General features: G+C 34.1%; 1 protein-coding gene across 3 annotated transcripts in view; it reads right to left on the reverse strand.

The window, feature by feature from the left end:
• The window catches only part of PTPRK (protein tyrosine phosphatase receptor type K), a 558,792-nt gene that overhangs the window by 22,747 nt on the left and 523,378 nt on the right, over window positions 1-12,667 (reverse strand). For 2 of the 3 annotated variants that reach the window (XM_042987142.1, XM_042987141.1), the window contains exons 15-19: window positions 11,813-11,973; window positions 6,208-6,392; window positions 4,433-4,520; window positions 3,246-3,322; window positions 400-436 (exon numbers count right to left, since the gene is read on the reverse strand). In XM_042987142.1, coding sequence (XP_042843076.1) covers window positions 400-436; window positions 3,246-3,322; window positions 4,433-4,520; window positions 6,208-6,392; window positions 11,813-11,973 — 548 coding nt within the window. Of the gene's footprint in view, window positions 1-399; window positions 437-3,245; window positions 3,323-4,432; window positions 4,521-6,207; window positions 6,393-8,704; window positions 8,717-10,670; window positions 10,707-11,812; window positions 11,974-12,667 lie in introns of all 3 variants that reach the window. The other variant, XM_042987143.1, reaches the window with a different exon arrangement.

The raw sequence follows: 12,667 nt of genomic DNA on the forward strand, positions 1-12,667 counted from the left end.
GGGTACTACTCCATTCCAGCCACAGACTATGCCACACACACACACACACACACACACACACACACGCAGGCAACTTATCCAAGGTGAGACCTCTCTTGCTTTCATCAAAAGGAGTAATTCCTCTGTCCAGCACTATTGACTAGTGCTCTGGGACATCAAAATACCAAAACCCAAGTCACCAATAAGCAGCTTCTTGTTTACTTTTAATTAAAAAACAAATCAAGCTTTAATTTATATATGTTTTACACAGATAAACCAATACATATTATATAAATGAATAAAGAGCAGTCTCACTTAGAAGACCTGATCTTTTTTTCCAGTTCAGTCAGATAAAAAACAGCCTATGGATGAATAGGTAAGTTTGGATGCTTTTTATCATTTAAAAAGGCAATGTTTTACCTTGAGTTGCAATGTAGTGGCTTGGTCTCTGGTAGCCCTAAAATAGGAGAAGAAATTGGTTATCATTTTACATCAGTATCAGAAATAAATGAATGAAGGCATAAAAAGATGAAGACAACCACCTGTTAAGATTAAGTTATAGTAAAAAGTCCAGAAATGAGTAGTGAACTCATAGTTCACTTCTCAAACCTAGGTTATCTGAAAGGTAAACATAAAACAAAAATTAAATGTTTTAAGGGCTCAGATTAGAATATATATTGCATAATTGAGTTTTGTTTGCTAAGGAATAACCTCATAGATATTGTTTGGTTTTACTAAAATGTTTATGCCTTCATGTTAATCTTTAGTCATTCATTCCTGGCAAATCGTGTTCAAAAATATTAATTCTCATCTTATCATCCAAAAGTACAACACACTGCATTACAAATGGACAACGACATATTAGAACCATAAAAAAATAACAGAACATTCCAATGTTAGAGCTGGACAATGCATGTGTGCATTAAGTCAAAGTCCTGCTGAGATACTTTTGAGAATATTCCTGTACTATAATATGTTCAGGAATCTGCCAAAACTATTTTGTGTGTGTTGATAATATACACACACATAATTACAGGTACACACATATATAGGGAAAAAAGAGTTTTAAATAAAATGCATCGTATCCTGAACAAAAAGTTTAGCACTTTTTTTTTATTTTTAGTGTGCCGAGAGATTTAGGTGCTTAAACATTTAATACGATTCCAACAAAGAAATTATTCCTGATAAGAAATAAGTTGTTAGTTGCTCTCGATATGAATTCCAGTACATCATGAATAGCAAAACTGTTAATGGTACAATAGAGTTAAGCTTCGAATTTGTTTTGTATTTATCAAAGGACTTTAGCGAAAGCCTGTGGTACAATTTGTCCACATATTGGTGTGGGCAACTCGATGCACATATAAATGCACGTAAACTGAGATCCCCAATCTAAAACTTAATAGGTGGAGAATCATACTGCTGCAAATTTGGAAGTTTTCTATTTCCTCTTACACCAAATAGTATGAGTTTTCACGGAAAATTTTTTCCCAAGCTTTATAAAGCATTCATCTCCCGTTTTTCATGAAAAATTTACCAAAGAAGACTCTTTTAAGTATAATAAACTAACGGGAAAGGGAACATAATGGAATTGTGTAGTAATCAGCCAAAATACACTGGGGTCTTAGCAAAAAGACTGGATAACAACACAGTCTCATTTAGAACACACGGTTTTACCATATGTACCATAAAGTAGTATTACAACAAGGCTCCAGTGTATATGTCTTGGCAGAAAACCAAGGTTAAACAGAATAGATAGGACCAAGTACAAATTTGTTAGAAAACGGTTGAATTTTTTATTCTAAAGAGTGGACCATTAGCTTCACTTTCTCTTTTGAGATGTCTGATAAATTTAAAATATTAACTGAGAGTAAATTGATGTTCAGAATGTTAACCAGTATACTCAGAGACTATATGTAATAAAACTAATTAGTTCAAATATATAAATAATGACAATTCGCAAAATAACTGTAAAACATGAACTTAATAAATGTGACAAATGTCATTTCCTGTTTATGGAAATTAGAAAACGTTGGGGCCTAATTTTCATATCTTTTATATAACTCTAAATGTATACTACATGTATGCTGCAATATTTGATACTTCCAACTTTTGCCTTATAATTAATGCATGTTTTGAACTGGTTAATCTCAGCACACCTAGGTATGAATTATTGAAAAAATGGCTGAAGTTTCAGGAGTGCTTAATATTTGCTAGGCATTGTGCTGAGTGTTCAATGCATTACTTTATTTCTTATAACAAATTGATGAGATTAGTATTATTATTATTATCCCCATAGTAAAGACGAGGAAATTGAGGCACAGAGAAATGAAATAACATTCGCAAGATTTCCAGCATGATTCTGACCCATGAAATAAGAATAAAGGGCCTGTCCTTCTTCTATGTAATGTAGCATCATGGCTTCTTTGACAATATTTTATCTTTTATTTGGTAATTACTTTCTATTAAATAGACAATTTGCATGTAGATGCTTGTAACCCAAATGTAACAGTGGAACGTATGCTCAAAACAAACTTTTTGATTTGCATGATTCGATATATATGTGTGATATGTGTATTTTACAAATGCAATTTAGTAATTATTTTGCCTAAGCAATTTTAATACTTTATAAGCCAATACCACACACCACAAAATAGTCTTCCTACCCATTTTTAACATCAGAAGTCGAATGTAAGAAGTAAAATTTCAGAATCACTAATACACATCATACTATCCAGCTTCTCACATGTTTGGGGAGGGGTAAGAATAAAAGCCAGAAACAGAAATCATCAACAAATAAAACTCGAGTACATAATAACTTGTCAAAAGCTAAAAATGGTCCTGTTTTTCTAAACATAGAAAAGGGAAGGAGGTAAAATAGATCTTCACACATGTAAAGGAGTTACAAAAAAAATGACATAGATATACTGTATGAGGCTAATTAGGTGAAGCATGCAGAGATAACTAGTATTAAGCATTAGTAATAACTGTAATTAAGAATAGTTATATTAAATATTTATAATAGGGTGCTGTTATTTACATATAGTGGTACTTACATCCCTGTACAGCCAAATCTACAGCCCAAACCAAAGTCAGGTGTGAAAGAAAGCACAACAACGTCAGTAAGTACTAGGACGTAGAACAAGGAAAAGTGTACAGTTTGTTCTTTATTTTAAAAAGCTAGCAATCACTTTATAGGTAATAACAAGCAAAAAGATTCACATATATAAGCCAACAAATTGGGCACACTAAACTATAAAAATACTTACATCTATGTAGTTGGCATTAATGTAATCTGAAGAAGGATCATCTTCAACAGGTTGCAGAATTACTCTGGAGTGGTCATCTAAAATTTTTAAATGATAACACCATAAAGAAAATTATTTTAAATAATAAAATAATAAATACAAAACAAAATATTCAATTCCCCCTCTGTGCTGAGACAATGATGTTGGTAGAGACTTAAAATAATTCAGTGGTTGGTAATAGCTTATCCATAATATGCTATGATTCAAATTTCCTTAAAGAAATGCAAGAACTTTAATGAACTCATTAGTTATTTTGGTATTCTGTTAATAAAGCTTCACTGACTAGCATCTTCACACTTAGGAAGTTTTTAGGGAACGTGCTAATGTCTTTCTGATGAATCATCCTTTGAGTCTTGGATTTGTCTGTAAGAACTGAACTAGCTTTAACTTCTAATTTTGCTTTCTAGACATGGTTTTAGAGGGGTGGGATCCTTTCCTACTGCACTTTAGAGCAGGTGAGCCACAGAACTAGAGTGAATTTTGAATCCCTGCTCTCAACTTCTTAGTTCTTGAGGGTCAAGATTGAATTCTGATGTATTCAGAAGATATTTTAAAATAATTTAAATTGAGAATTGAATGATCTAAGTAAATCATTAGCTGGTTACAAACTAAAGTATGTTACTTTCCTTACTGTTCTGTGGTTTCATATGATAACTAATTTATTGATCCCATGTATACCTCTTGAAGACTTAATGAGGAATTAGTCCCTAATGATAACATAGCAACAGGAGTTCAGACACTGGCTCCAAGAAAAAATAAAGGTTATGTGGAAAGAATAACACTCCCACCTTGAATAGTTTTGGTAGAGGTTGTTATAACAATTTATCACTGAAAAGACCTTTCTTTTTCATTGTTTTGATATTATCAGCTGTCAATAACACCCCGACGCATAAGTGTGCAAACATAAAATCAAGTGGCATGTTATCTCCACTGGGTGAAAAGTCTGTCAATTTAATTAATGAAGATGATGACAATTTTAGAGCCACTGCCAATAGGCAATGCTGTTTTAATATTAAATAGATTGTAAACAGATGTGCCACCCTCTGGGATTCTCTTAAAGTTTAAAACCACATAAGGAGGAACTGCAACCTATTACTTATCTTCCACACACAATATTTACATTTACCAAGAATTGTATGAGAACTTACATGCTATAATGTTTCCATATCGATTTTTTGCTCTATTTTGATCTTTTTTAGCTACATCCCAAGATGCTGACTGTCCTTCAAAGAAGCTCTGGAAAAAAAAAGAAGAAGAAAGTAACAAGAAGACTGAATTTAACTCCTTTTCTTGAATCAGGTTTTTCTGTTCTGATGACCAAAATAGTAAAAGCCACTTTCCTCAGGGAGGAAGGAAGTCCTAGAGCAGTAAATAAGTTCTCTTTTCAGACCTCAAACTTGTTTGTTGGCCTCTTACTTGTTCATCTTGGATGGGACTGAGTTCAAAAGGAGGACAAAAAACAACTTGAGGAAATAAAGGATCTTGAAACTATTTCAAATTTAAGATCGCTAGGACTCTGAGACATGGAAGCAGAGAAAGCATCAAAACTTTAAAACTACTTTTAATGAGTATCTTTCAAATGTTTTTCTTTTAGCATTTATAGCAGGAAAAAGAAAACCTGTTTTCCCCTATAATTATTCATTAAATCATGTGCAATACATCACATTTCAGTTTCTTTGAAGATCATGAAAAGGACTGAGTCTGTACAACAAGGGACCATATGAAAATTAAAAAGAGTCACCATATCCAAGAATCTTGGAACAGATGAATTTGCTGATTGGTTTAATTACCATATGCAGCAATTTAAAATATGGGTATAGATTTCTTTTTGCAGTAAAGCTTAAACTTTGCTCAACACAGGAAATGGGGTCTTCAAAGAGTCAACGGTTTTTGAAGTGAGGTACACAGGAATACACATAAAATGAAGAAAAAAAAACCACCCCAGCTCTGGCAGAATATTATAATTCCTTACACTATTTTGTTGCCACAGCCAAGTGTTTCTGGTATATGTCTAAAACCAACTTTCAAAATTCAAAGCTAATTTTATTCACAACTCAGGTATACAAGCAATCAGTCAATAAAATACGGAGCTTTGAAGATTCTTCATGAAGTTGAGTGTATTTTGGATGGTCTTTCAAGGTCAAATACTGCTTGGATACTTTCACTTTAAATATGTGTATATGGTGGTATGTATATGGTGATGGAGGAACTTCCTTCTATGCCCCAGACTGATACTTCTTAGTAAGTGAAGAGTGGCAAAAGAACTTTTTCCTTTTTGCTATGTTTATTGAGATGTTAAGGTTAAATCATTTCCTGTGCAGTAAAAATCCCGGTCTTCTGGATTGAGCAGGAAGGGGAAATAAAGTTGGAAGAAGAATTTCCCACATCCTTCTTTTGGCTTCCTAATATTGCCTGGATCTGCAGTGCTCTGTCTTTCTACGCAGCCACTCTGAACCAACAATGCACCAAGAAAACTAAGAGTGACAAGTAGGACAAAGATTAACCCCATTTCTCAACAGAGGGTCAATACGTAAAGAGGCAGAGAAGGACCTACTGCTTACGTCAATCAAATGGCAGAATCTGTAATGATACAGTGGAATTCAAAGTATCCTGTTACAGATCTTTCAGTGGGGAAATATAGGGTCTAAAAAGTAGTTTTTAAATAGCAAGAATAAAATTCTGGAATCGAACATTTAAGAATTTTTCAAGTGAATTCAGACTCAGATATATCCCCAGAAATTGCCCTTTCTTTCAATTCCATCTCCGCCCACTCCCCATATACACATTTGAGTATATGCTCATGGACTCAAGATTAGAGAGTCTAAAGAGTGTTCCACTCCTTGTTATGTTAAAGGGAATGAAAAGTGTTAAATTCCACTATTATGATTAGAAATAAGATGTAGCATAGTATTGAAACTTTCACCTCGTATTCCTCTTTGAACCCATAGCTGTCTGATGTCTTCATGAGATTAATGTGCTGCAATAAGTCGGCAACCCTGATGGCTGGGTGCAGCTGACCCGTCTGGTAAGGGGATTCTGTCCCCTCACAGAGGTAGCGAGGTACATCTAGAAGACGACTGGACTCAGCTGTAGCACTGTGGTTCTCATCTGGCATTTTTCAGATTCCAAAAGATTAAAAAAAAGACAAAGTTATCTTGTTTAATACGTTATCTATGCAAAGAAAATTGTAAGAACTTAAGATTTTTCTGATATCAGGAAGAAGAAAAAGAAATATAGCATAGATCTGGGGCAGCTTCCCTATACAAACAAAGTCTTTTATATCAGCTCAAGGTATGAGGTCAGAGCATATTATGCTTATATCACCACGATAACAGATGCTGTGAGATGTAGAGACATCTGATCCACTTTTAGAAAGTCTAAGTGGGAGATCTGGCTGAGTTCTTCCTTTTTCGTGTATCTGCAGTCATAGCAGCATAGGGTAGGACCAGAAGATCAAGTTGTCAATTGGAGAGGTGTTTTCATTGTTGAGTAAACTGAACAAACTCCTTCCCAACAATATCCCAACCTCACTCATGGACCCAATCTAAGCAACCTATCCCCATAGGACTGCTGTCCTTAGTCTTGTGGGCCTACTATGCCACCTGGGGCTACTTAGAATGGTACACTCCAGACTGGGAAACATGAGCATTCTAGAGAATCATCCCTGGGGCCCACTATGCCTGCTAGCCAGCTTATATGTGCATTTAGTCTTAGTCTCTACTCTTTTGGTTTATTGTTATGGTTACTGTTTTGATTGTAAATATATTTTGACTTTTCTGCCCACCATGTGAAAGAAACGAGGGTGTATGTTTGGGGCAAAATGTGTAGGTAGTTCCTGTGGAATTCTTCCCTGGCCCATCCAGGCTGAGCTACAAAGCTCCTTCTTTATGTTTCCATGGCCTCCTCATGTACATGTCATTTCACTTACTCTATATTTCAATCATTTGTTTACTGATCTTTTTTTTTTTTTTACTAAATTCTGAATGCTTAAAGTATAGAGACAGAGTCATATTTTTCTTTTTATTTCTGCTGACTGCTGCAAAGCAGTCATTCAATAAATATTTCAGTGAATGAATCAATTAAAATAAACAGAATCCCTTACCACCCACGTTTAAGTGTAGGCCCCATCCCAATTGTGTCATTAGCTTAACATGAAACTTTTAACTCTCTTTGTCATAAGGAAGAAATGAACAAGAACATTATACCTATGAAGTATAAATATTATTTTAATGACCACAGCACTAATCATTACAATGAGTAAAAGCATGCTTATATTTATCACATTTAAACTTACCACTTTCAAAAAAAAAAAAAACAAATGTTTTAAGGGTGTTACTTTGGAAAGCATTATACTGCCATATTCATTAACAGAAGAGAAAGTACACTCTTAGGGGAACTTTTGTTTTTAATGATAATGCATACTGTAGAGAACGATATTTAATTAACAGTGAAACATATTTCAAGGGCTGGTACATTTGCCTGTTCTATCACCAACTCTACAAATAGGATATGGCAAAAAATGAATTGTTGTCCCCATGATAAACATTTTTTCTTCCTGGAGAAGGGAAAAAAAAGAACCCCACAATCAGATCTGTGTGCTTCTACAATTTAGTTTGATTGCATTTATTTCACTTTCCCTTGTTAGGCTGAATGCCTTTTTTTTTTTTTTTTTTTTTTTTTTTTTTGCATTTACTTCTAAAAATATTACATTGAATCCCAAAAACCCCTGGTGGATTCTTTTGTGACCTAACCACCCAACTGAATTAATCTCTTTTAACCCAGGCTTTGCCCACCCTCTTCACACAAACATTTGCTAACAAACATGATTCATGAGTTTCCTCTTCTTCCTATGAGGCTACACTCGGTTGATCTATCTTTGCTAAAATATTAGAATCAATAGATTAACATAGACATTAACATAAAAATTAAATTCAGAAGCCACTGATTTGGGCACTATCACAGAATATACAGCTTAGGATGACAGCTTAGGACAGACAATGTTGGAAAGGGAAAATGCAATCACCCAAGCTGGGATACGGTAGCCTGGGCTGTGCGGAGCAGTACCAGAGCTCGTATCATTACTGCTGGGGCAGCGGAATATTTACAATTATAACAGGCTCAGTGAGAAATGAAGAAGTCACCCATATTCCAAATCTTCCATGATTTGTCCAATATGAAATAGACAGTGCCTTTTGTTTTGCATTAAGCTTTCACACATTAATACAATGAGCAGTATCCATTAAAATAATCACATATGAATTATTAATCTCAATACATTTTCCACCTCATTACACCACCTAATAATGACACTGGTATGAGAGTACATGTTCTAATCATTATCCTTATTACACATTTAAGAAAAATAACTTCAAATATCTCCTTGATCGAAAGCTTTCTAGAATTCTTTGCGATATACTTACCGGTTATAGGGACTTTAACCCAATGAAGCAGTAAAACACAAAAAAGCAAAAATATGAATCAATATGAAAAGATTCTAAGTGCCTTTAAAATCAGTAAGTAGGTATTAATATCAAGCAATATTTGAAGTGATTTCAAAAATTGCTTTACAAATACAAAATCAAGTGGATGTAAAATAACTGTAAATACCATGATTCCAAGAATGATGAAAATGCAACAAATCATTTCTAAATCTGATATGATTAATGAGATTTAGCTTTTAAAGAATATTTAAAAAAACCAGCTTGACTTTCAAACTGAAATAAATGCGTAACAACTGTTCATATGAATAGATTTTATGACTATAATGTTAACTCTAGCCTTCCTTAAACATACATATCTCTTCTCACAGGGCAAATTACTATAATAATCTTCTAAACTTTATAGTTTGTAAAACTCACATATATTATTTCATTGTCTCCTTACAAAACTGTGAATAAGTTTTCAGATGGGAAAGCACAGACATAAGGTATTTTCATAGGTTCATATTGTGAGTTCCCAAGAGAAGCATGATTTGGACCAGATTCAACATTTTCTTAAAATATTACTGTAATGGAATTTTAACATTTAGGTAACTAATTTTTCCTCAGTGGGTTTTTAATATTTTAACTGAATTTTACTTATTAATTTGATGGTGACAGCATTCTACAGCATTTTGCTAAACAGAAGATGACATTTTTAGAGGCATTTGGTGCCATCCCAATGATCATGGTTCCTGGCCCCTCCTTACTTGATAGGACTGCCCCTTGGGATGAATTCCCCAGTTCACTTCCCTGCCATTATTGGTGTGGACATCAAAAGGGGAGTACAGTCAGAGAAAGAGAACATTGACTTTCAGATTTTTTTAGAATATATATTTTTTATAGTATAAAATTATAAGTTTAATAATAATTATTTTAGTAAAAAGGAAGTGTATTTCACTTAACTGAATTAATTGTATTGTTCCAAAATATTTTACAAATGTAATTAAATGTGGAATACATGGATAATAAAAACATGCATAAAACGTAAGATAAAGTTTTATGCTTGCAAGAAACTTAAATTTTTATATTTAATGAGAGAATTGGAAGCTTTTAAGATACATTTATCTGGCAATTTCCATATTTCTTTGGTTAAATCTTTAATATTAGAAACACTAGGATAAAACTGATATAGAAATTGTTAACATATAAGCAAGCTGGTCATGAATCATGGGTGCATAATTAGTCAAGGAACAGAGTACAAATTGAAATGAAACTCATTCCATTCTTAAATATATAGTTGATTAAACATTAATTTTACATTTGCAAAGGCCTTATTCATCACTAGCAACATCACTTGTCTTAGATGTTGTATAGTGGTAAACCTTGGCTTATTCTCAATTTCTTGAAGGATAACACATCATGTAAGCTGCATATATAGAATGCAAAACTCCACATGAATATTATAGCAACTTTACCTGCATTTATAAATTCTTAATAAAGGCAAAACTAAAGCGAATGCACACATTTTTAATGTTCACTTGGAAATGTGTTCTTTAGTTGCTATAAACTTAGGGGGATTGAGAAAAATCTCTGCGTCAAGTAGATTTTTATATATAAACTAATTACTCAGGTAGCACTGGCTCCTGAGATGTGTGGATTTGGGACCTTTCTACTAACCTGCATATATATACATCGGTCATATATTGAGAACCACTGGACTTTTGCTCCAAATCTAACAGAACCAAGAATTCAAAAATACATAGTTTCTAAAAAGCATCTTACTTATTTGAAATCCACTAAATCTGACTGGGTTGACCACAGTTGCTTTCTTTGATAAGATCAGGACTTAATTTTCAAAATCAAGCTGCTTCCTACCCTGTGGATAATTACTGTGTAGACAAAGCTATAACTCATGCAAGGATGTGTGATCCATGCAAGAAAGAATGATAAAGAATTAGGGCCTCACCTAACACAGCAGTCGGCACAAGTGGATCATTGGGCACTGTAGGAAAACAAAGCTCATGAAGGAATATATTGCCCTAAAGTTGTATTTTACATTTTCCTTTAAAATGGATTTATGCTTTCTTAAGAAATATAACTATTCATCTTTCTTTGATTATTGTAACCTGCAAAGGTAAAATTCTCTTTTTCAACTTGGGTTACCTCAAAACACCAGGAAAGGTGCCGCTGTAATTAAAGTTCAGTATTCTGTTCGATTTTAAAAGCCAGGAAGATTCAACTTGACATTATAAAGATAATAAAATGGGGAGGGGGACCCATTTAAATCTATCAAGTGCAAGGTACTTAGAGAAATAATGATCTCAGATTCATTCCAAATATTTTTTTTCAGTTAACTGTAAGAAATAGATTTAATCCTTTCTCCAGGTTCATAAGTGGGTTTGTACCGTTACACGGCTGAATTCAAGCTTCCTAATAAAGTATGAACAGAGACAATAGGTAGAAAAGTTTGGGGAACAAAAATGCTTCCAAATCCTTTTAGATTAATTACTAAATCAAGTGGTCAGAGAGACAGTACATCTATATTTTCAGCAAAGTTAACTTATGTTCTTCTTTATCATTTATCTTATAGTGAAATAAAAAATGAAATTGATCAAGAAGGCCCTATGACGATTAAAATTAATTCCAAAGGGCCTCATACAGCATTATAGCAACGAATTTGGTGGCAATATAGATCAAGGAACATGAGGGGATGTTTTTAGGGCCAGTGATTACTGAAAATTTTCACCAAGCTGAACATTTCCCAGAATATTCTTTATCGCTTTCTCTCCTTCTGGCTGCTTCCTCCATTTCTGTTGTACTTTTTCTCACTATTCAAAAGGTGATGTGTTGAATTCGAAGTGATTTAAGGAGCTTCAAAATCATTTACTAAAATTGTAAGGAAGACGGGCACCTGGGTGGGTCAGTTGGTTAAGCCTCTGACTCTTGGTTTCAGCTCAGGCCTTGATCTCGTGGTTCGTGAGTTGGGGGACAGTGCGGAGCCTGCTTGGGATCTCTTTCTCCCTCTCTCGCTGCCCCTCCCCCGCTTGCTCTCTCTGTCTCTCTCGAAATAAATAAATAAACTTAAGAAAACTGTAATGAAGAACTTACATCTTGGACTGAAATTATGCTGGTCCATGAACGTGATGGAAAGCGGGTCTTCTGCATGCAGGGTGCTCTGATCAGCGTAACTTCGGTCCATGGCGTTCACCATGTGAGTCATCTCCTGTCGGGTGTTGCCCATAACATCTTTGCGTTTTTTAGCAAGCTTGCTGCCAAGGCAAATACAAAAGGGAAACCCCAGTGTGAGGCTTGGAGGCCAGTTGACACCAGTGGCAAGTAGTTCAGGAGGATCCAGGGATAAGTAGACAAAGATGTAGTTTGGAATCTCTAAATTCCCTAACTTCAGGAATTAGGTTTAATAGTCAAACAACATCTGCCGGTAGCTGTAATATTGTCATCTGGATACTTCAACATTCAAGCGGTCAACTGAAACCTTTCATTTCTTGTATCTTAAAATAGTCATTAATTATAACTATGCTTTATTGAAGCCACAAATAAATACTTCCTTAGTAGAACTGTTCAAGGAAAATTTAAGATAAAGCCAAGTTTTGGTTTTCCTCTTGGGTAATTAATTCTTTTGATCACCTTTTAGAAGTTCTTCTGGGGAATAACATGACGATTTTTTTAAGTTTATTTTACTCTAGTCCCCCAATTAAAATAGACAAAGAAATCCCATTCTTCATTCTCTGTTTTATTACTTGGTAAAAATGCAACATGTGTAGCATTTACATATTTAGTAGCATATTTATAACATCAATCCAAACTTAATCGGGAGAACTGTAGAATTAACCACTGCTACATTTAATGCAAATACACATACATGTGGGAAAATTATACACTGTATAAGAAAAGTGCCCTGAGAAAAGTTTGGCAAATACAATGTTGACATAGTATACAGATGAT

Source organism: Panthera tigris, chromosome B2, assembly GCF_018350195.1.
Source record: "Panthera tigris isolate Pti1 chromosome B2, P.tigris_Pti1_mat1.1, whole genome shotgun sequence".
Lineage (NCBI taxonomy): Eukaryota > Metazoa > Chordata > Mammalia > Carnivora > Felidae > Panthera > Panthera tigris.